Source organism: Rattus norvegicus, chromosome 10, assembly GCF_036323735.1.
Source record: "Rattus norvegicus strain BN/NHsdMcwi chromosome 10, GRCr8, whole genome shotgun sequence".
NCBI classification, from domain to species: Eukaryota; Metazoa; Chordata; class Mammalia; order Rodentia; family Muridae; genus Rattus; species Rattus norvegicus.
In genome coordinates this window covers 102,833,827-102,858,352 of record NC_086028.1, presented here as the reverse complement: position 1 = coordinate 102,858,352, position 24,526 = coordinate 102,833,827, and the positions used below count along the sequence as shown (strand labels likewise).

Below are 24,526 nucleotides of genomic sequence, written 5' to 3'. Positions count from 1 at the left end.
CAGCCAGGGCCCAGGGCGGATTCAATGAGGTAAGGTCAGCAACCCAACCAAAAGGTCAGAAAACCTTTAGTGGAAACCCATGCCACGGTGCAGTGTGTACCTTCCTGCCCATACGTACCATGCACTCGCCACTCAGGAAATCGGGAATAATCTCTTTATCGATGTAGTCCAGCAGGCCTCCAGGGCCCTGGTAATCATTTCCTGCATAGATGAGGAACTTCCTTCTGGTGTTGTCATCAATGAAAGGACTAACCTGCAAGTGAGAAACAGAACAGCAACCTCATCTGCTGAGCCAGGAGCCTCAGACTAAGCCTGCGTGACACCGTGTGTGGGTGAGGTGACGGGTGGCAGCTTTCATGCACTCTGTGTGTCTACGGGCAGAGCACTGGGGCCTCAGGAAAACCCTGCTCCCTTTCCTACTTTGTATCTGTGTTTGCTTTCTCCTGCCTAGCTGAGGCGTCAGTGGGAGCTGGGAACTGAGCATGCTGGGCTCGTGACAGAGTGACATCTAAACCCACCAGAGTCCAGAGGACAGGGAAGACCCTGGGGGCTCGGAGGATGAGGAGGCGGCCCAGCGTCTCCGGGTAGTTGGCCTCCACCACCTCAATGATGCGCAGCAAGGCCTTGACGCCCGGTCTCCACAGATGGCGCATGTTCAGTCCTTCAAGGTCCACCAAGCAGGTCCATGAGCTGCAGGTGAGATGAAGGCGAGTTTTACTAGTGGATTTAATTTTCCTTTTTGGATAAAAAAGTCAATTATAGTCATTCTCAAATATACTAATTTTAAAAAATTAGAGTGCTATAAACCCTTATTTGCAATTTGTGTATGAATACGCAAGCTCAATGGGATAGGAACAACATCTGAATTACCAGATTAAGTCCAGACAGACTGCAAACCACTGAAATCCCACTGTCAGGGAGCAGAGGCAGGAGGATCAGGAGCTCAAGGACAGCCTGGCTAGTGAGACCCCAGCTCTGACCCTCCAAATAAACACCAAAGAGCCCCGCCAACCTGCTCGGTGCTGGGCGAGCCCCCTCCCTGGGCTGTTGCCTAAGCAGACAGTAGGCATCTCATAGAGTGAGCTGCAGTGACTGAAACACCCCCAGGTCTAGCACTGCCTCAGGCACCAACAGGACAAGCAGCTGTGAGCAGGGGCCCTGCACACCCTGGCCTGGCAGAACCGATGCCATCAAACCCGAGGTGGCCCACTTTATTTGACATGGGGTCTCATGTGATTTAGGCTGGCCTTGAACTATATGTAGCTGAAGATTTGATCCTCCTGTCTCTGTCTCTCATGTGTTGGAATTACAGGTGTGAGCCATCAGGCCTGGTTTTTCTTTCTTTCTGTCTTTTTTTTTTTAAAGATTTATTTACTTATTTCATGTATATGAGTCCACTGTCGCTGTCTTCAGACGCACAAGAAGAGGGCATCAGATCCCATTACAGATGGTTATGAGCCACCATGTGGTTGCTGGGAATTGAACTCAGGACCTCTGGAAGAGCAGTCGGTGTTCCTAACCCCTGAGCCATCTCTCTAGCTGGTTTTCTCTGGTCATTTCACAACAGTATTCCACAACTAGAAGCTGATTCATGAAAAAGAACTGGGGGTATGGGGAGTGCAAAAAAGACCCAACAGGAATTCCCCTGCAGTCTGGCTCCTAGGAGCATGCAGACAGCACCTCAGAGTGACAAATAAAAGCCTGGTGCCAACCTTATCACTTGCTTCTCAACCTTCTAGAACATGTGATAAACAGTACCTATCAGATTGTGGTACCAAGAGAAATGAAAAGTAGTTAATTTAGTTCCCGTTCTTTATATGCTGAAGAGACAAGGCCCCACCCACCTGATTGGCCGGCCGAAGACTTTGGTATTTTCCTCACACCGCCTCAGGCCTTCTTCGTTTATGGAAAGAACCTGTAAGCAAAGGCCCAGTTTCAGAAGGCAAGAGTAGCATCGATGCCACAGAGGGGGATCAAGGCAAGATGCACACACACGTGGGACCTCAGGCACTCTCCTCACACCCCACACAACCAACAAAAAGCACTTCACGGGGGCTGGGGATTTAGCTCAGTGGTAGAGCGCTTGCCTAGGAAGCGCAAGGCCCTGGGTTCGGTCCCCAGCTGGGGGGGGGGAAGGGGAGGAAGCACTTCACTTGCAGAGAATAAACAGGCGCATCAACAGCAGAGAAAGCAGGTGGCCCGAAGAAAGAGCAGGGAGCACTGATGTGGCGGGTTTGCAGAACAGGCTCACTTGGGACAGTGGGGAAGCAAAGCAACTGTTCGTTTGTGCGTGCATGGGTGCGTGTGGAGGGGTGGGTGGCTGGGGCACAGGGACCTACAAGAATACTCAGCAAAACAAGAGCTATGAATACTGGGGAGATGGGATTTGCCTTTCTAATTCTTTGTTTTCAAACTGAAAGAACAGTTTCTTCTCTGAGCCCGGGATGCAGCTGACTGGGGGAGAGACAGGGGTGGGCGGGGATCAGACAGCTCAGCATCTGTGGAAGAGGCTGTAATACAGAAGGGTGAGCAGAGAGGGATCTGGAAGAGGTGTGATGTGGGTAATTGCTCCGAGTCAGGAGTCAGCGGGCAGGAACTACCCCCTTAGAGACCTTTATGTGGAGCACATCTCCCAGTGTGGAGTGCTGCACGCTTGTCTGAGTGGCCAGCGGTGGCTGGCGCCCATCCTGCTGGCTAACCCAAGGCCAGCACTGGGCGGCTGAGCACTCACACAGGGCAGCAGGGCATGGGCCTGACCCGGGCCGAGCACTCACGTAACGCAGCAGGGCTTCCTCCCCGAGAGCTCGCACCAGACCTTTGGTGTCCATCTGCCCCAGCCTGAGCACATACAGCGGCCGGCCATCTGCAAGCAAGGCAGGGAGGGAGGAAGCTATGGTGAGTGAGTGGCAGGACGCATCTCTAAGAGCCCTCACAAGGGCTAAGGAGCAGCTGTGTGCAGAAGGCCCTTGACTGTGACACCTTGGGCTCCGATGCTCCCCTGTGCTCAGACACACATAGGGCTCTGGCCTACTCTGAGGAAGACACTGGCTTCTGTGCCAGGATGGCATGGGTAGGGTAGCACGTAAACAGATACAAAAGGTTTAAAACTCAGCAGACAGCAAACCACAGGCCCCAGGGCTCACGCTGCTGGCTGGGCCAGGCCAAGGGGGACTGAGCTGGGGTGCAGCCTGTCTGACTCCCCCAATATTTGACCAGGGGTGCCACTAAGCTAAGTGTTCACTACAGCGGACATCATTTCTATGAATACACAGTTTGGGTTTTTTAATTCTAAAACTATTTTCCTATAAATTATTTACAAATTATTGTCAAGATTTTTTTAAAGTCAGCCTTCTTCGCTAAGGATGGACGTGTGGAAACTGAAGTTCCACAGCCAGCGCTGCCACGGAACTCACTGTAGAATCTGCTATGACCCATCAGAGCGGAGAAGACTGTGGCCCAGAGCGCATCCTGCAGAAGTGGCCCTGGACCCTGGCACTCACGTCTGTCTCCTGCAGAGCCTTTCCCTACAGCCCAGGGCCTCACTGTGGAGTTCTGGCCGGCTGAGAACTTGCTAGGTGGATGAGGTCAACCCTGACCTTACAGAAATCCCCTCCCTCAGGGGCTCAAGGGTGGGATAGAAACCTTCACCACCACACCCGGCTCTTCTGACATTTAGCGAAACCCATCTGTCAATCTTTTGTTACATCTCACCTACAACTCCAGCTGCCCTAGAACTCGCTGTATTGTCTAGAATGGCTGCAAGATCCTCCCATCTCCTAAACGCTAGATGAGAGGATGAGCTACCACAGCAGGCCTGTCAATGCCTTACTACGGAAACCTTTGAACCTTCCAATAAAACTTTTCAGTAAGAATAAAGTCATGTGGTTGGGGATTTAGCTCAGTGGTAGAGCGCTTGCCTAGCAAGTGCAAGGCCCTAGGTTTGGTCCTCAGCTCCAGAAAAAAAAAAAAAAAAAAAGAATAAAGTCATGTGTGCTGTACTGTCTCTAGCATGTCTCTGCATTCAAGAGCCTAAGGCAGAGGATCTTGGGTTCGAGGTTAGCCTATACTACATAAAGAGTCCCTTTATCAATCAGAAACCCTAAAGTTACCATCGCCCCTTAATTGTGCACAGTATTAAAGACAAAGTCAACAGATCAAAGCCCCTGTCAGTTACTTAAGAGATTTCAAGTCTAACCTGGGCTATGGAAAAACCCGTCTTTAAAAATTAAAACAAAAGAAAATTAAAGCTACAATTAATTACATTCAGAAGTACATTCAGAAAGTTAAAAAAAACCCAAGACATTCAGGAGCCATTGATCTGAAAGGACATGATTGAGGGGAGGAGGCACAGTTCTCACTATCTCACTACCCCGCCACGTCTGCGGGCTGCACCTCCTCTCCCCACAGCTGGCTAACTCTGGGTGAGTGGAGAAGACTTGTTAGCCAGGTGCATTCTCCCACAGGGCTCAGGCACGTGTGGGTGTGAGGGAGCTTCCCCGGCCGCTTCTTCCAGAGATGGGTGCCATGCACCTGGCTGTGACGCTGCCCTTTACAGCAGAGACTAGGCCAGGCAGCTTTTAGCTATTATAAAGGTGGCGGTGTCACTGCTGTCCAGTCAGCACCATACGACTGCAGTGTAGCACACACTCAGTGTTTTCTCCACCAAACTTGGAACAGAAGGCACTGGTCCCCCTTCCCCTTCCCCACGGCTGGCTGTTCTGGCTTGGGTGTGAATGGCTTCAAGAGGGGTCTCCCTGGGGTTGGGGATTGGCTCAGTGGTAGAGCGCTTGCCTAGGAAGCGCAAGGCCCTGGGTTCGGTCCCCAGCTCCGAAAAAAAGAACCAAAAAAAAAAAAAAAAAAAAAAAAAGGGGGGGGGTCTCCCCAGCTAGGCGTGTGGTGGGAAGGCCCGCCCCCTTTGCAGCAGGGCTACAGCATGCCATGCAGGTGGCACCTGTGTCAGCGAGGGCTGTGGGCATGCTGGCTCACCTACCTTTGTCATGGTGATGCCAGCCCCCAGCGTAGTAGTCCTGAAGGACCTGGGGCGGAGTCCACGTGTCCAGGATGTAGTCCACCTGGTGCTGCTTCCTCCAGGTTAAGGACTGGCACATGATCTCCCTGGCCTTGTCAATATTGAAGTCTCTGGCGCGCAGAAACCGAAGAATGTGCTCATCCTTTGGGATCTAGGGAAACAGGGATTTTTCAGCCACCATGGAGGCGAAGGGCAAGAGGTCAAACCTTGACTCACCTCCTGCCAACAGTGAGCTGCACTGATCTAGGTTGGTACAGTGTAGGTACAGTGCTTTCCTGCATGCGCAAGACCCAGGGTCCATCCCATGACAGAAAACTCACCCAGTGTCACTTTAATAAGCTACAATCATCTGGAGAACTACGTTCACAAAGTTAAAGCCCAGGAGCACTGGACAGCAATCATGACGGCTGTTTTCAGCCCAGCGACGTCTGGTCTGGAGGAGGCAAACTGGTCTCCTGTGTGTGTTTGCCTATTTTGAGGCAGGGTCTCACTATGAAGCTCTGGAGAGAACTCACTAGGTAGGCCCCGCCCACCCGCCTCTGCCTTGATTAAGGGCAGACAGACACCACCACATCTGGCTACAAACAGACTTAAACTTCCAGCCTCGGTCCTACACTCTGACAGCAAGATCGCCTTTCTGTACACAGTACACTTCAGGTGGTGGTGAGGACAGGATGGTGGCTTCTCTAGGACCCACTACAGTCAGTCCACAGGATGCTTGTCTGAGCAAAGAACAAGGTGGGGGCTGTGTTCCCAGCCTGCTCTGGGCCAGGGATCTCCCTCATAGCTATGGACCCAGGAATGAGGGCAGCAGGGACATCAGGAGAGCAGGGAGTGAGTGGGGGCCATGCCTCTCAGGCCCCCTGGCCATCTGAGGCGAAGCAGTGCTGCTGACCTGGCATCAGCCATTGGAAAACAACCAAAGTCGTGTGCAAGTGAGAGCGCGGATGAGGAAGGAGGATGCGCTTGGGTGGCTGACACAAAAGGATCAAACATTTCCGAGTATTTGGGGCCGAGATGCAGACATAGTTAAACATGCTATGCAGCTCTGCATGTGAGCACAGCACCCACATGCAGGGTAATTAAAGACTGTTGTGAGGTTTGCAGCTACAGTACGACTCCCCTAGGAAATAAAGAGGGAGCCAAAGAGACTGCTCAGCAGTTAAACCCTGGCTGCTCTTCCAGAGGACCCAGGTTCAATTCCCAGCTCTCACAGGGCCGCTCACAACTGTCTCTAACGCCAGTCCAGGGACTATGATGCCCTCACCTGGCCTGTGCAAACACTGCATGTACATGGTGCATGCAAGAAACACACACATAAAATGAAGAAAATAAACAATTTAAGTATGTAAATGAAACTTAATTCTCATCCTATAAACCAGTTACCTATATTTCTTTTAAAAAGAAAAGGGAGAAGGGGGGCACGACAGCCGCCCCCCAGTGGGTGCTAGAGCAGAGTTTCCTGATCTATCATGCACCTGCCTCATGGCCTCTGCTCTTTGCCCAACCCTCCCTCCATGTTGTTTCCCACACTACACTCACCCACAGGGCCGTGAGGACTAAAGGAGCTGGAAAGCCTCTGCTCCCTACACAGCTGTGACACAGGCGGCCACTCCTCTGTGGGCTTTCCTAATGGCTGGCACTGCACACCCTATGGACCAGGCAAGCCACACGGGATGCCCAGCTCCCATTATCTGACAATGTCCAAGCTGGCCAGACATACCGAACAGCCTGTTTCCTGTGAATCTTGTGTCATGTCTGTGGGGCTGAATCTTCTACAACGTCAGAATCAAAGCCCCACTGCTTTGATGGGGAACAAGACTCTCCTGGATAACAAAGGTAATGTGATACGTGTGTATAAAAATGTCACAAAACGCTGATGTCTTTGCACGCTAAGGACTATACTTTAAACATGCTCCAACATGTCTAGCCTCCAGCTCCTCAGACCAACAGACACTCTGCACTGTAGCTTGGCATTCTGTGGTTGCTAAGCTCAACCTTGGTCTGTGAGGGTTGGCATTCTAAACCTGCCCTGAGGATCTGGTGTCACAGCAGACACACTCACGGGTTTTCAGAGCAGGAGCAGGCAGTGGGAGTGGTCACTTAGTTCCCACTCAGTTCTCAGCTTCCCATGGGACTGGAGAAGAACTCAGGACTGGAATTGAGGAGGGGACACTCACTTTGCCCTTATGTGTTTCCTGGAGCCACTGGCGAAGTCTAATGAGGCAGCTCTCCTGGAGGGGAGTCAGGTCGCCCAAGTATCTCTTGATGTAGTCGGCATCCAGTTTGTCTGGAATTTAACGTGCAGGCATTATTTACCACGGAGAACCCTGAGCCCTTCTGTGCGGCTGGTGTGGGCAGGGTGTGGTGGGGGTGGGGATGGCGTGCTTTCAGTGTATAGGGAGGAGGCATCGCTGATAAGCACAGGCAAGTAAGTAGTCTTTAAGATGAGATCCCCGATAAGACAGGGAGGTTCCGAGCCTCCTTCCAGCCCTGTAACTCGTGCTGCACAGGGCAGGCCAATCCCTCAGCATAGCCAGCACTGTGTCTTCAACACGGCCTGAGTTCACGAAAGCTGCCCTTTTCCCAAGGACTGCCAAAGGTGGGCAGAATGAAGGAAAGATAAATACAGTCTTTCAATAATGTTCCTTTTCTGATTTTCTGCACACAACCCTAGGCCCAGCCACTGTAAATGCACTCTCAACCCAGGCACTCACTAGCTGTGTGACCACTGACAAGTCTCTCAACTGCTCTGTGCTTCAGTGAACCAAAATATGAACTGAAGGTCCTCCCGGCCTAAAGCAGCCATCACTAGAGGGGTAAAGCTGGTCACTGAGCGCTGAGGGCAGGAGCCATCACTAGAGGGGTAAAGCTTGTCACTGAGCACTGAGGGCAGGAGCCACACAAGACACACAGGAGCCACATGACTGAAAAAGCTATGGACAGGACAGCACCTTACAGTCACTGACAGCCACCAATCAGAGCGTGGACATTAGAAATAACTTCTGTTTAAAAAAGAGTAAAGTGAGTATGCGTTCTCTAAGTGCGAGGGTCAGGGGCAAGGCCAAAGGCCAGAGGTGGACAGACTTTCTCTTCTGTGCAAGATGGACTGCCTGAGGAGACAAGGTTGGGCAGAGCCGTGGGGAGGGGAGAAGCCCATGAGTCCCCCTCAGCGGGGCCAGGCTCACCGTCAGGGGTTCCCACCACGGGCTCAGCCACTGTCCCTGGGCTGCTGAGGACCTCCCCACTCAGTCCCTCCTTGACAGCAGCAGCATCTGGGACAAGGACAGCTGCGGATGCGGCTTGATTCTTGCTAGATGAACATGTTTCTGATGAGGGCCCTGTGGGGGGCGGTGTCCAGCGGGGCACGAAGGTGATGCCTTCCTCCTCCAGCTGGCGCAGGTAGTACTCGATGATCTCTTTCCCCTTTAAGGTGAGACAGCTGAGGTGAGCACACACCCAATAGCCAGGCTTGTCTCCCTCCCAGTTTATAAGACGTGGTTTGGGGACAGGATGAAGCTTTGGTGGAGTGCTGGCTTCATGCGCAAGGCCCTGAATTCAACTGCCAGCCCCACCTACCCACCTAGGCGATGGTTCTCACTGGGTACAGTGGTACACACTTGTAACCCTAATACTCGGGAGGCTGGAGCAGGAAGCTTACGAGTTTGAGTAAATGTGGATATCTTGCCTCCACAAGTAAAGACAAGACTGAAGAAGGCACGAGCTGTGGTCATTGTCTCTGAGACTCCAACCTCCCTTCTCCATAAATCCCAAGAAATACACTTACTTTTTTAATGTTGCTTGTATAATGTTTCATGGCAATTTTTTCCACTGTACTTTCAAAACCAAAGAAGGATTTGATATCTAAACTTGCAGACTGTTCGAAACAGGTCCAGTCTTCATTCTCAGGGTGAACCTGCAGGCAGAGAGAACCCGTTCCCAGTAATGTTCACAATGGAGACACCACTTGTCTGTGCCCTGGCTAGCTGACCAGCACCCAGAAGAGGCATGTTTAATGACATCACTGTCATGAGGAACGAGAAAAGCAGGGAAAAAAAAAGTCACCCAGATGCAGTTGACACGCACAGGCTCTGAGTCATGTCTCTCATGACCGTCCCTAAGTCTTTCACCTCCAGCTCCCTGGTCTGCTCACCCACATCCGTGGTGGCCCACACGGACAGAGGCACCTCGGATATGAGGGGTGAGAAAATCACATGGGCGCTTGGGAGACTGCGCTGTGGAGAAGGCAAACAGTGGAAGGCTGGTGCGTGAGGAAAAGGGACAGAGCGAAGTGTGACCAGGGTTCAGTGTGTCACTTGGGGTCTCTGTGGAGGATGGTGCAGGAGGCGGATGGCTGAGGGATGGACTAGGAGGGGCTATTCTCATGCTTGGTCTATGCAGGGCAGACCAAGTTGGACAGGTGCTCAGAGCTCTACCTGCAAAGACACACAAACCTCGGCTTCGAAACACACTTATAAAGTGTCACGGCTAGGCCAGAAAAAAACTCTTCATATTTAAAACCAAAATGGAAGCTGGCCTTGGTACTACATGCCTTTAGTCTGAGCACTTGGGAGGCAGAGGCAGCTGGACCTTTGCGAGTTCCAGTCCAGGCTACTCTACATAGTGAATTCAGGCCAGCCAGGGCTACACAGTGAGACCCGGTTTCAAAACACAAAACAAACTACTCAGGAGCTGAGTGTAATGGTACACACTTGCAATTCAGCACTCAGGAGACAAGGCAAGAAGACAGCGGCAAAGTAAGGCTAGCCTGGTCTACACAGCAAATTCCAAGACAGGGTACAGAGTGAGTCCCTGCCTCAGAAACAAGAACAGCTGGCAGCCTTGACTGTCTGTCACACCACAACACACCCCTTAGTATGCCACACCAAGTCCCCAACTGTGCCACTCATCTGAAAGGAGAATCAGTAGCTGCTCAAGAACAGAGCGCCACCCCACCCTGTCGTCCGCACATGGCCTGGGGGCCCCAGCAAGCTGGTGTCACACTTACCGTATAGCAGCAGTGTTCATGGATGATGACCCGGTTAGAAAACGTCTCATTGTGGGCCTCGATGTGTAAAGTGCGATCTCGAGAATTCAGGGAGTTTTTCTGGACAAAATAAACGTAATCGACTCCTGCGATCTTTGAGGAAGAGATAAGGAGGGAAAGAGGTCAGTTCCGTAGCTCCTAGGTGAGCGTGAACTCACTTCACAGACTCCCAGTATCCTCTAGCTACCTTCTTCAACAGCCTAGGTGCGTCTATATCCAGCTTGCAGCGCCTCTCGATGACATGAATAGCCCCATCCTCACTCTTGAACTCACTCACGGTGTCACTGTCCACGAACATTGGAATCAAAGGACATGTAGGAAACCTCCTCTCATAGGCCTGAGGACAGAGAGAAAATGAAAGCCATCGCTGCTGCACCTTAGACCACAGTACAGCTGATCCTACAGGAGGGGACGAGCCAGGTTCAAGGACTGGAACCCTGATCTGATGAGGACGGCAATTCTGCCCCTCTCCCCATTATCCCCCTTCCAATGCTCGTCCAACACAGTGCCACACCCCAGCAGGCTTTCCTTGTAGCTAAATGAAAGATGACCTTCAATTCTATAGGCAAGGCAAAAGAACCAAGATGGCAGACAACAAACAGGAAGGGTTCCCTTAGGCTGGCATCATATGGCCAGAGGCCGGCTACTCAGACCTGGAGACAGACCAGTGGGCAAACAGACCCAGCTCATCACCCTCTCCTCTCCCCAGATGCAGCTCAGTTGAACATGTGCATGCTAAGAACCCATTCAACTGAGCTGCATCTTGGGTTCTAACTAAATCATTTCGACAAATGTTGACTGGGGAGATGGCTCAGTGGTTAAGAGCACTGACTGTTCTTCCACAGGTCCTGAGTTCAAATCCCAGCAACCACATGGTGGCTCACAACATCTGTAATGAGATCTGATGCCCTCTTCAGGTGTGTCTGAAGACCGCTACAGTGTACTATATATATAAAATAAATAAACCTTTAAAATAAAAGAATTAAATGGAAGGAAAAAAATAGGACGATATTTTTTTTTGTTAAATATTTACCATGATCTAAAACAAAGCAAAACCCTCTCAATACCACTCAGAGCAGGAAGGAACGCTAGGCCTGGTGGTCCATGTCCACAACTCCGACACCTGAAGCTGGAGGCAGAAGGATCATGAGTTCAAGTCCACAGTGTGCTAAAAATTGGGACCGCCATCTTATAAAAGGGGGAAACAGGAACAATTTCCCAAGGAACTTAGACACAGCAAACAGCTCCTATAGAAATGGGCAGCAGAGAAAGCAGCCACTGGGCGACACAGGGAGAGCCACATGGGCACACTGTGCACCATCAAAATGGCAGAAACAAACAACACTGAACACTGGGGAGGATGTGGAAAGAAAAACACTTCTCATCCTGCTGGCAGGATTGTGAACAGATTAAACTAATCTGAGGAGCAGACAGGTTTCTCAAACCTGAACTCTGAACATGAAGTCTATATGCAAGCTCACAGCATGAACTCCACATCCTTCAGAGCGTACACGTCTGAAAACCTTTGCGAGTGCAGTGTCCACAGCCCAAACAGGCACAAGCGCTAGAATCCATCTTTCCTTTTGGTTTGGTTTGCTTTGAGATGGGGTTTCACCTGTCCCATGCTGGAGCGGCTACCACTGATGATGGACAGATTGCTACAATGTGTCACCACTGTGGGAGTGGCTTTGAGGAGCTCATGGAGGCCTACTAGAGTATTATTTTCAATTCTATTAATATAGTATGAATCAAGAGTGATCTCAAAAACAAAAAGGAAGGGAAGGAAAAGCTTGTGATGTAATGCATCAGACTTAGCTAACGCTGCAGCCAGAGAGAACTGTGAACCCTGCAGGGACCCGTTCACGCCTACCTAAGGCCTCCGTCCTGGGACCCGCTCACGCCTAAGGCCTCTGTCCAGGCCCAGGAAGCCCCGTACCTGTTCTGCCGAGTGCCCCCTCATTGAAGAAGGCACCGCAGGCAACACCACACAAGACTGGCAGGTGCCGCCCCTCTGCAGAGTTTAACTAAAACTGGGGAGAGCACTTATGGTGATGTCCCATCTTAACTGCAACCAAAGCGGATGTAAGAGGACATGTGTGCCGACGGTCAGCAGCTGTCTACACAGTCCTGAAAACGGGCGCAGCCCCAGAGCCAGCATGCCAGCAAGCACAGCCTAGGGTGGAGAAGGCTGTTGCCGCTCACCTGCCTGCGAGGCATGCCTATCTGACTGTGGGCAACCTCAGCCAGGAGTACGGCAGGGTTACTCCATCTGGGATGTAGCTAGGACTCCATTCAGCCCCTGCCCTCCAAGATCATCACATTTGCTCTTTGAGACGCTGCAGGTCATATACATCTGAAGTACGGTTAGGAGGCACCACAGGAGGCAGCTACAGCACAAAGAGCAGGCAGGGAATGCCCACCACACTGCAGAGGATCCAGAATGCAGAGGTGCTGCACAGCGAGGGAGCCCCAGAGAGCCTGGCCGGCAGGCAGGAGCATGCAGGCACAGAGGACAGGTCTTGGGTTCTCACTGGGGCTCGGGTCTAGAGATCTGCTTACACTCAGCAATGGGGACAGGAAACTGCAGCTGTACCCCAAGGTTCAGGCAATGGAGGAAGCTGGCAGTGCAGCAGGAAGAACTGGCTCCTTATCTTCTGGCAAGGCCCTCCGTAGGCCGGCAGCCCTGCCCTCCTCTTGGGGAGAGAAGGAAGCGGAGCATGGGAGGACATTTGGCAGGAAGGCAGCCCGCATGGGGCACTGACGGTGCGGACAGGGTTAGCTGCACACAGGACTCTTCCTCTACCCCACTGAAATATATCCCAAACTCTGTGACTGCCAGGATGTCCCACGTCATACAGTAGATGTCTCTCCATGCACAGCCAGTGATTGGAACATTTCTTTACCTGCCAGATTCCTCTATGGACGCGAGCCTCAGGAGGCCATGACTGACCAAGTCTTCCTGGGAATAAGTGTCACACACTGAAAGCACTCAGTAGGGAGGAGCTGAGAGCCAGCCCACACCTGTCACGGACATACCAAAAAACCAAGGACACGAGGGCTCCATCCAGACTGTAGCTCTCAAGAAAGAGCAACTAGGCATCCACCTAGAAATGGCAGAGGGAGGGAGGCTCTTCTTTGCCACTGCCTAAGGAGTCACTTTCAGAAGTTACCATTACATGGGGACAGGGGAATCAGAAGTCACCATTACATGGGGAGGGGGGAAGATGAGACAGGGTCTCTCTACATGGCCAAACTCAGAGACCCAGCCTCTGCAGATCTGCCTCTGGCTCCCAAGGATTGGAATAAAGGTGTGTGCCACCACGCCTGGCCTTCCTATTCCCTTCTGGAAGCTGTGTAGTCCCATCTACACAGAAGGGCCTGTAACTGAAACCTTTTTACTCCCCAGGAAGTCACCACCTGTGCAGTCTCTCACATGGCAGAGCCCCTCCCTTGTACCTCAAGGGAACCAGCCTGGGCACCTGGGCACCCAGACTCAGCAGAGGCTAAAGGGTACAGAGTCGCCCTCTTCCTCGTGCAGAGAGAGTGCTTTCGAGCTCCTTCCTCTCTCCAGGCCCCTTCCTGTCTATCCATCCAGCAGTACCAACCGCAGGGCAGGACCAAATCCCACTTCTCCATTTGCTCGCAGGAAAATAAGAACCTCAATGCCTGAAATACGGTCTTTGTTAATAAACTTTTTTTTATATTATGGAAAAAGGTTTCCTAAGCAAACCAATGAATCCAGCCTTTGTTTCTCAGTCACCATGGCCAACGAGTCCTGTACCATCAGCACAGGGGACTAACTTCCAAAGGGGGAAGGGGAAGGAAGGAGCCTGCAGAGGCTGCTGTGAACAGCTCTGGAGCTCACAGACACCAGTGCCTAGTGTTCGGCAGCAGCCCCAGCCTGTGCCTAGCAAGCTGTTACACAGCCCCAAGTCTGAGACAAGCTGGTCTCATGGAAAACCTGTTCTCTCCCCTAGCTCTGTCCACTGGAGAGCAGGGTACCAGAGAGGTGTGCAGACCCAGGTTTACTCTGCCACTACTCATGAGAAGATCCTCAGGGAGATCCTAATCCTATATAATTCTAAAGTTAAAATTATTTTTTTTTTTAAAAAAAAGGAAAAAAACCCAGGGCTGGGTAGTGATGGTGCATGCTTTTGATCCCAGCACTAGGCAGGGGTGGGGCAGGGGCAGGGGCAGGGGCAGGGGCAGGGGCAGGGGCAGGGGCAGGGGCAGGGGCAGGGGCAGGGGCAGGGGCAGGGGCAGGGGCGGGGCAGGGCTCAGGGGCAGGGGGATCTCTGTGAGTTTGAGGCCAGCCTTGTCTACAGAGTGAGTTAGGACAGCCAGAGAGCTAGCTACACATAGAAACCCTGTCTTGCAAAACCAAAACTACCCCATCCCACCACCAATAAATAAATAATAAAAAGTGAGGCTGGAGGGCTCAGTGGTTAAGAGCACCAGCTCTCTTGCAGAAGACCTAGGTTTGGTACCCACTGGCAGCTCACAACTGTCTGTAACTCCAGGTCCCATACCTCCTGACCTTTGCAGACGCTGCACACACGCAGTACACAGACATATTTGCAGGCAAAGCACCAAGACACATAAAATGAAACAAAGTGCCAGAGTCTTAACAGTCAACAGAAACAGACATGTCTGGAAAAGGCTGTAGTCTACAGGGGTGTGGGGCAAAGTGGGCTTCCACCTTATCCTGGAACGAGGACGGACAGCCGCGCCTGAAGCCCAGGGACACTGAGGCAGCAGCCCACGTTAGCAACAGCATCACTGCTGTACTTCAAAGGCCTGGCTGGGATCTCAGTAATTCAGGAGAATGGCCTCTCAGAAAACCCAGCCTTTAGTAGTTAAAGTGTCACAACATAGACATAGCTTGTCCTCAAACATTCCTGCCACAAAAGTGTGGAAAATTGCCCTGGTGTTTACTGTTCCTCTCTAGCAATATTCAAAGGAGAAGGAAGAGCTTTTATGAGGAAAACCTCCTCTTCCTCCTCCTCCTCTGCTTCCTCTTCCCCCGCTTCCTCCTCTTCCTCCTCCTCTTCCTCTGCCTTCTTTCTCTTCTTCCTCCTCTTCTGCTTTTTCCATACGGGGTTTCCTCCATGTAGCCCTGGCTGTATTACAGCTAGCCAGAACACTCACATATTGATAGGAATTAGAAGCCAAGAGCCTGCCTAGGATGTAACGCCAGGTACTCAGGGGCAGAAGCAGGAGATCACAAGTCCAAGAGCAGCCTGGACAACTTAGTGAGACCCTAACTCAAAACAAAAAGTAAAACAGTTGAAGGGACTGTTTGGGGCTAAGTCTTGGAGGGAAGCACCTTCATAGAGGCCCTAGGTTCTATTGACAAGCATCTCAAATTAAAAAAAAACCAAAAAACAAAAAAAAAAAAAAATCAAAAACAAAACCAGAAGCCAGGGCTAGGGTATCGCTCAGTAGCTATGCAGTCAGTCACGTGGACACAGCTATGGGCTCAAGCCCTGGGGCTGTCTTTTTTCTTTTGCGAAGGAAGGAACGAAGGAGGGAGGGAGGGAGGGAAAGAAGTTAGGAAGAAAGGAAGGAAGGGAGGGAGGAAGGGAGGAAGGAAGGAAGGACACTAGCACAGGATGTTCTGTTTTTCTTTCATGCGGCTGGCTAAGTGTGACAATGCTATAGCTTGCACGTGAAGGCCCACACAGTATTTGTCAGAGCTCCACCCCAGTGCAGGACTACTGGGTGGTACCTCTCGCAGGCCTTCCTCCAGCTCCAGTTCAGAGGCTGGAGGTGGCACGGAGCCCAAGCACATGAAGTCTAGGCAGCAGGAAGCCTCCTGGTTTCAAAGCCCAAGGGCCACATCAGCTCGCTCTGCACAGGAGATCCAGAGGGGCAGCAGCAACCCCACAAAGCCATCCTAGTCTGTAGCATACCCGGCTTCCTAAGCTCGCCCAGCATTCAGCAATGAGTCAAGGGGGCTGAACAAAGAAAGCACAGCCAGCATGAATCAGTTCTTCAAGGAAGAGATGCCCTCTGAGGCTCCCTTCTAAGGGGGCTGGCTCTGGAAAGAGAAAGCTATTGTGATCGATTGCACTGTGTTTAAAGCAGTAGTTGTCTGAAGAATAAAAACAACACAGGTCCTTATTAACTTGCCTCCCCCAGAAGGAAGCTCCTCCTGGATAGCTCTTCCTCCCACCGAGTCCACACCCACTCCTCCCCTTCGCTGGGTTCTGAGCCTGCAGTTTAGGGGGTGGCAACAGAGCTTTCAGCTCTTAGCCATCTTCTGGATGTGCTGCTGACACATTAAAGGCGAGCACTGTGCTGAAGAGAACCGCATTAGTGAAGGCGGACTGACTTTGAATTAATGAGCTGAGTACTGCACCGTGCCAGGAAAACTTAGTTAAAAGAAAAATTCAGTTTAAAGAACAAACCCCCTTCCAAACTGAACTGTGTTCACAACCAATTCTACTAACAAAGCAAGGAACACTAGATATGACCCAAAAAGCGATTATTGGCATAGGTTTACCCTGGGAAAGTCAGTGAAATACATAAACTAAACCATAACCCCTCACTACCACAGCAAGAAACAATCCTTCAACACATTCAGAAGAGCAGGCTGACCAAGTCCTTGTGTCCTGGCGCCATGACTCACTCTCTGTGGAAATAACAACCCAGAGGCAACCCAGAGGCAGGGTGCTGGTGCTCAGCTGCCCTCCCACTACTCAAGGCCAACCTTGCCTCAGAAAACAAACCAGGGTCCGCAAAAGAGGAGGCAATGGTGCAACTTCTCCGGTCTTCCAGAATCCAGGTTCATCCGACACCTGCCACCTCCACCATGCTGCACAAGGCTGACCCCAAGATCAAAGCCATGCACTTGAGGTGCACTGGAGGCAGGGCCACATCCGCCTTAGCCCCAAGATCGGTCCCCCGGGTCTGTCTCCAAAAAAAAAGGTGGTGATGACACTGCAACGCCACCGGTGACTGGAAAGGACTCATGGTTACAGTGAAACTGACCATCCAGAACAGACAGGCCCAGCCTGAGGTGGTGCCCTCTGCCCCTGCCCTGGTAGGTCATTGAAGCCCTCAAGGAGCTGAGAGACAGAAGGAAGCAGAACATTAAACACACTGGAAACATCGCTTTTGATGAGATTGTCAACACTGCCCCTCAGATCCTGGGTACCGCGCCGTCGGTGGGCTGCACTGTGGATGGCTGCCAGCCTCATGACATCATAGAAGGCATCAATGGTGGTGCACTGGAGTGTTCAGCTAGTAAAGAGCAACAAGAAAGTAATCTCAATCCAAGACTCTCTGATTTAAAACGGCGAGAGGTAGAGGCACTAGTATGCAGGCCTAATGTCCAGAGTTTGATCCCCAAATTCCATAAGGTACCAGGAGAAAACCAACTCCCTGACCCCCTGCACGTACACACACACGTACACACACACATACACACACACACAGCTGTGACACACAGGCCCTATGTCAAGGACTCTGGAGGATGTCACAGGAAGACTCAGGAGCATTAGATACTTGGATGAGCCAGTGACCTATTTAACAATAACGTGACAGGTTCTTCTCTAGGCTACAGCACACACTTGGGGCAAGGCTGTAAAGCCTTTACGGAGGAAAAGCCTTGTGGAAATATCTATGTAGAGGCCTGCAGAGGACAGCTAGCGAGGGTCACCAGGAGAAAAAACATAAGATGGCCCAGGTCAACTCCAGAGAAGGTGTTCATATTTCTGCACCAAACACAGTTTCCTGGGAAGGACCACAGATCTTCAGGGACCCTGGTGTATTGCTGCAACTCAAAAGCATAGGCTGCAGGGTAGCTCAGTGGTGGAGCACTTGCCTTTAAGAACAAGGCCTGCGTCTGATCCCTTGTACCATGGGGCAGGGTGAAGACCTATGGAGACCTGAGTCCAGACATTGATATTGACAGCTCCCAGGAAACTGCTTTAGATCACAGTTCATTCTTCTGTGGGCTTGTGTGTTCCTGACAGAAGGCCACTAGGAAAACCTACCTTTGGCACAGATTAAAGGTGGCACAGATTAAAGGTAGCACACTTTTTTTTTTTCTTTTTCTTTTTTTCGGAGCTGGGGACTGAACCCAGGTCCTTGCATTTGCTAGGCAAGGGCTCTACCACTAAGCTAAATCCCCAACCCCTGGTGGCACACTTTTAATCCCAGTACTTGGGAGACAAAGGCAGGAGGATCTCTGTGAGTTCAGGGCCAGTCTGTTCAGTCTACATAGAGGGTTCTGCGCCAGCCAGGACTACACAGTAAGATCCTGTCTAGGGGGGGAAAAGACCAAAAACAGAAAGAAAGAAAGAAAGAAAGAAAGAAAGAAAGAAAGAAAGAGAGAGAGAGAGAGAGAGAGAGAGAGGGAGGGAGGGAGAGAGAGAGAGAGAGAGAGAAAGAAGGCAGGCAGGCAGGCAGGCAGGCAGGCAGGCAGGGAGGGAGGGAGGGAGGGAGAAAGAAAGGAAGATGGATGGATGGGAGGAGGAGGAAGGGACCCTTCTCCTAGGCAGTGCCCAGTCCCAGGCTACCCCAGTACGTACACTCAGTTGTGTGAGATGGAGTCTTACTCACCATTCAGCCCAAGCTTGCCTCAACTCTTGGTCCTCGACTGAGCCTGCACTCAACTTTGTGTTAATACTTAATAAGATATTTAAAGAAACTAAAAGTCTGAAAACCTGAGCCCCTTTGAAACATAGCCGAAGTAGGTAGGTACATCTAACAACGGGGCCCAATCAGAGGCCATTCCCAAACTCAGCACTGCTGGCTTTGCAACTCTGTCAGTCAGGTGACTACAGTGTCCCCTCTCTCCACTGTCAGTCAGGTGACTACAGTGTCCCCTCTCTCCGTTGTCAGTCCTAGGCTAGAAAAGACGCATGTAAAACCTTATAGATACCAAGCCATTATCCCAAACTATTTCCTCTAAAACCAAACATATTTGAAGTTTAAATATGAACTTCACCTTAGAGAAACCCCAAAGTCCATGGTACTGACAAATGTGCCTGGCGGGTGATTTTGTCCACAAAGTCCTATGCTTTCTATCCTAGAGGATAGAAAAGTCCTATCCCACAGGCCACACATGGTCAGCTAAGAACACACACAGCAGGGCTTCCTAGTGCCCAGCATTCAGCTTTCTGCTCAGAGCTTCCATTAAAATGTGAGTGTCCAGGCTGGAGAGGTGGCTCAGTGGTTAAGAGCACTGACTGCTCTTCCAAGGTCCTGAGTTCAATTCCCAGCAACCACATGGTGGCTCACAGCCATCTGTGATGAGATCTGATGCCCTCTTCTGGTGTATCTGGAGACAGCTACAGTGTACGCATATACATAAAATAAATCTTAAAAAAATATGAGTGTTGCCTCTCACTGTGAAGCTCTGGCTTCAGCTAACACCACATAAACCAGGTGTGGTGGCACAAGCTATGAACCTAGCAGTCAAGCGGTGGAGGCAGGAGGATCAGAAATTCGAAGTGGTCCTCAAGGCTAGCTTCGGATACGTGAAATCTTAGAGATTCCATGTGGGGAGACATGGATGGTCTAAGCATGAACCCAGCAACAGACCTGATGGACACCACAGGTCTCCACACCCCCTCTGACTAAGGCACCCTCTGCATGCCTCCCCAACATCCACTCAGTTGTCACCCCATGCACAACCAGCTCTTGTCTGAGCGTGCACACAGCACTCAAGGGAAGGGGCTGGCCGACACTGCAGACCAGGACATTGTGCATCCGCATGTCAGAATCTCACGGGCCTGCTCCTTCGCTCCCACACGATGCTGATCACAGGAAGGAAGGGGGATGCCTTCTAAAACCCTCCAGCGTTGTACTGAGAAAGAGCACACTGACCCGTGGTGGTGTGTGGGGTCTGTGTAGGTAGCAGCCCCCTCTTCACTCTACACAGCACCGGGGTAGCCCATCCAGGTCTACACAGCAATGGGATCTCCAACAGAAGCAAAAGCAAAGGATTGTGGAGGGGGAAAAATAAATCAGCAAGTCTGCACCCGGTTACACCTGCCCACGGGCACATACATCAGTGACTGGAGCAGATTATAAGTCACCAGAACTCTCACACAGGACACGAGTGGGAAAACTAAAGGCAGGAGGGAGGCACCACGAATGCCCAGGCTGCGGTTCAATTTTCTTTGAACATAAAACTGCTCTTAAAAATAAAGCCTACTTGGGTGCACATGGTCAACTTACAAACTGACAATCGGTTCTAAGAGAGGGTCTCACTCTGTAGCTCAGGCTGGCCTCAAATTTTCAGCACTCTTCCTGCCTTTGCTTCCCAAGTGCTGAAATGACAAAGCCACTATGCCTGGCTTTTCCTTTTTTTCTTAAAGGCAGAATCTCATTGCAACCAAGACTGGCCGTGTGCCCCACCTGAGTCCTGCGTGACAGACAGCACTTATGTCTGCTCTGAGGCTGTGTGGGGAAGTCTAGTCCATACTGCCTCTGCGGCTTCTAACTGAACCGAGTTCACAGGGTCATCTAGAGTGCTTTACTTGAAATACTTCTCTTCTTGAGAGCTTGTCAGGAGGCTCTGGCGGGGAAGCAGGGCTACTCATATACCCTTGACTGAATATGGGTCAGTCCTCTACCCTGGGAAAATCATCCTCTTCAACACGGAGCAGTGAGGGAGGAGGGGCACGCAGGCTGCCGGAGAGATCTGATGGATCGACCCTTGCTAGCAATGGGGTGACACATGTTGAGCCCGCCACCCTCACATCCAGAAACACTTAAGGGTGCTGGAGAGATGGACGACTCCATGATGGAAAGCACGGGTTGCTCTTGCAGAGAGCGGGCCAGGCTCTGTTCCCCGCAGCACCTCAGCAGCTCACATCCATGTGTGGCTTCCGTCTCAGGGGTCTGACACTCCAGGCTTCTGCTGGCACACGGCTCAAGCACGGTGTGCACGTTCATTCATGTAGGTAATCACACGGAGACACATTTTTATCTTGCAAAAAAGAATTCCCAAGCATTACCACCAAGAAATGTTCATACAGTAACAGGCTGAAGTGAGCTGCTGAGTCTTCAAATCAATTCAAAGTATAAGCAAGCAGGCTTGGTTAACTGCACCTTCTGTTTTAAACCAGGCCTGTCGTTTCTGCAGTTCAAGACTGACATCCAGACCCCGGCCTGAAGACGCCACACCTTGTACCTGTGTACGTCCTGAGGCTAACCATTCCGACCATTTCCAGTTGGCTTATCTGAGTTGTCAACCCCAATGCTATTCTGTGAAGCTCTGCTGGGGGTGTGTGGGGCTGCACCCTTGTTAACCTAAGGTGGGCCGCATACCACTTATTAAGTTATGTGAACAACATTTCAAACATGCACCGAGGTTGAAGGGGGAACGTCTCTACTTCATTCTGAAATAGCCAGGATGGTTGCAGCAGAGGCTCCACAGCAGCAGGCTTGTGTGCGTCTGGCCACAGGCACCACCATTAGTGGAGCTCCTGGGAAAGTGCAGCTCTGAGCAGAATACAAGTCACCTCTTCAGTAGCAAGAATCAACCGCACAGGAAAAATGCAAGGCGGGAGGGAGGGAGGCGCCCCAAAAGCTCCAGGGCCCAGAGGCTCAATTTTCTTTGAACATAAAACTGCTCTAAAAAATAAAGCCTACTTGGGGGCTGGAGAGATGGCCCAGTGGTCACAAGCACTGACTGCTCTTCCAGAGGTCCTGAGTTCAATTCCCAGCAACCACAAGGTGGCTCACAACCATCTGTAATGGGATCCAATGCCTCTTCTGGTGTGTCTGAAGACAGCTACAGTGTACTCAAATATGTAAAATAAATAAATCTAAAAAAAAAAAATGCTGCGTGTATGCACATGGTCAGCTATTACACACACACACACACACACACACACACACACACACACACACAGTGTGACAGCCCCCACCCCCACACGCAGTGTCCTGGGGAAGGTGATCACTCACAGGGTATCATCTTTCTCAACTCAAAGCACCGCTGAAAGACTAAGAAAGGCCAGTACTTCAGACCCTGTCCCAGGGCGATCACAGCACGCTGAGCTCCTGGGAGGGAAGCAGTGGCAAGGACAGTCAGGGGCACACTGCCAGGGGCCAGTTGACTGTGCTTGGGGATCTTCCCTGATGCACTGCATGTTGGGCAGGCTTCCTGTAGTCGGGCAGGCACGGCACCACCACCACGGCTCTGTATCCCAACCTTTGCACTGTTTATGTTGAAGCCAGGTCTCTTTAAGTTTCCTAGGGTGGCCTGGAATTTGTAATCCCCCTGTCTCAGCCTCCAAAGCAGCTGAGATTTCAGGCCTAAATCCTGGGCCTGGCCAGACTAAGGACTTCATTCCATGGCTCTCTGAACATGGAGCACATGAAAGCCCATGTTCATCAAGTGAAATGGCAATCACCTCCCAGGTCCCAAAAATGTAAGGTGCAAACACACAAGGCCGCGCCACAAAGCTGTTGTTTTAATTTGTAGCTCACCAACTGTGAAAAAAGAAGCCGGCTGTAAACATTAGCACCCTGACCTCCCTCCATCAGGAGAGGCTGACAGAAGACAGGGACAAGACACACTATCTCACCTCACTAGGCACTGAGAACAAAGCACCTCCTTTATAAATGAAGACAGGCCAGACTTGGCTAAGGAGCTAGCACATCCCACCGTTAAGTAAGCCCAAAGGTGAGTATGACGAGAGAAATTCACAATACACAGACCAGGGTGTTCTCTGGAGTGTGTCCTTGCTGGAGGCTGCCCCGAAGCAGGCCCTGCTAATGGTACTAACACTCCCCACACAATGATGTCAGACAGCCTGAATAAGTGTTCACACCAGCCTGGGTCCCACAGCCCAGGAAGCATACTGCTGTTCACAGACAACAGCCCACACAGGCAACCTTGCACAATAGGGTCCAAAGATGCGCCGTGGGCATCATGATGACCCCCACTGAGTTCCTGAATTCTGCTTCCACGCCCTCCCCCTCGGTCATCATGTGTCCACTCGATGGCCCTTCTCCACAGCCTGTCATTCGAAGACTAACTGGGAGGCAATATGAGAGGGCAAATTAGAGCCTGAAACTCACACGCAGCGCTTGACAGACAAATGCTGTGCCGCCTAAAAGGGCCTGGGTGGGCCATGAAACACCACGGAGGGATGCTGAGGATGGAGGGTACTGACTGGCATGGCAGGGAGCAGGTGAGACCAGAAGGATCCAAGGGAGAGAGAGACCTGGGGAAAGGCGGAAGGTCTCTTAAAGCGAGACGACTCTAAACTGGCCCCTGGGTAACTGCGAGCTGCCCACTGACCAAAGGGGCTGAGGAGAGCTCAGGCCGTGTACAGCAGGGGCCGCTCTGGTTTACAGTACACTCTGCTCCTGCCCCTGCCCCTGCCCCTGCCCCTGCCCCTTGCTCTCTGCTTTGCACCAGCTGGCTCGGCAGCAGGCATGTCCAGCCACACAGCAAGCCAGGCTGGTCTCCAGGCCAGGCCAGATGGGCTCATCATTCAGCCTGTGGAGACGGCGTTGCCGCCCCCTGCACACCTGAGAACCAGCACAGGGTAAGCGATGTGTTGACTCCAGAGACCCACGGGATTCCGGAATGCGGCACACTGGGCTGCCTCGGAATCCTTTCCCACCCCCAGAGACACATGGTCCTCCTCGCCTCACTGCTACACAGTTAATACTTGCTAAGTTTCTTCAAAGTTCTAAACTTTTGGGCCACACGTGGTGGTTCATGCCTGTGATCCCAGCACTGAGGCAGGAGGATTACAAGATCGAAGCCCACCTAGGCTATGCTATGAGAGGACAACTCCCCATATCCAGCAACCTCTGAGGACCACAGCACCCAAGTGCTACACACACAGCTCAGCTGTCTAACACTCCTCAGTCAACAAACCATGTGTGGACACGAACAGACCTATGCAAGGACATCCCCCTCCCCTGCAACTGCCCATCGCCAGTTGGATTTCAAACAAAACCCAGATTAGGGGTCTGGTTGTTATGGATTCCTGAGAGAATCTGACTGACTGACTGAGTCTCTTCATGTTCCCTGAATGGCTTCAAACTTTCTTCACAGCCCACCAGTGCTGGGTGCTGAGATTCGAGGTGCTTGCCACACTCACTCCCAGCTAACAAAGGAACCCCCTCTTAAAAGAGAAAATATTCCTTCAATCCCAAGCACTGAGCAGCTGCTCTTATTGCAATGTTATTAAGTGGGTACAGTAGAGGAGGCCCAGTGTGCTGGCACTGGTGCTCCCAGACGCTCACAGGACTGAGGTGGAAGGACCACACATCAACCTGGAGCATGAGCCAGGCCAGCCAACGTGGCCAGACCCTGCATCAAAAACAAGCAGGCAAGGAAACTGGCGGGCAGGGGCTCCTCACACATGAGCAAGCTCTAGTGACAACGCACACTCTGCCGGACCTGGTAGCCAGCAGAGGACAGCTTCTCCGGGACGTAAAACCACGGGGCCGGCAGTTCCTTGGGACAG

General features: G+C 51.6%; 1 protein-coding gene and 1 pseudogene across 3 annotated transcripts in view; one reads left to right on the top strand and one right to left on the bottom strand.

The window, feature by feature from the left end:
• The window catches only part of Sec14l1 (SEC14-like lipid binding 1), a 47,149-nt gene that overhangs the window by 7,489 nt on the left and 15,134 nt on the right, over positions 1-24,526 (bottom strand). For all 3 annotated transcript variants that reach the window (NM_001108309.1, XM_063269479.1, XM_017597412.3), the window contains exons 3-12: positions 10,264-10,413; positions 10,038-10,169; positions 8,817-8,945; positions 8,218-8,455; positions 7,210-7,319; positions 4,991-5,180; positions 2,775-2,863; positions 1,845-1,915; positions 519-690; positions 119-253 (exon numbers count right to left, since the gene is read on the bottom strand). In NM_001108309.1, the coding sequence (NP_001101779.1) occupies positions 119-253; positions 519-690; positions 1,845-1,915; positions 2,775-2,863; positions 4,991-5,180; positions 7,210-7,319; positions 8,218-8,455; positions 8,817-8,945; positions 10,038-10,169; positions 10,264-10,413 (1,416 nt within the window). The remainder of the gene's footprint in view (positions 1-118; positions 254-518; positions 691-1,844; positions 1,916-2,774; positions 2,864-4,990; positions 5,181-7,209; positions 7,320-8,217; positions 8,456-8,816; positions 8,946-10,037; positions 10,170-10,263; positions 10,414-24,526) is intronic.
• On the top strand, positions 16,876-23,597 carry Rpl12-ps9 (ribosomal protein L12, pseudogene 9; annotated as a pseudogene).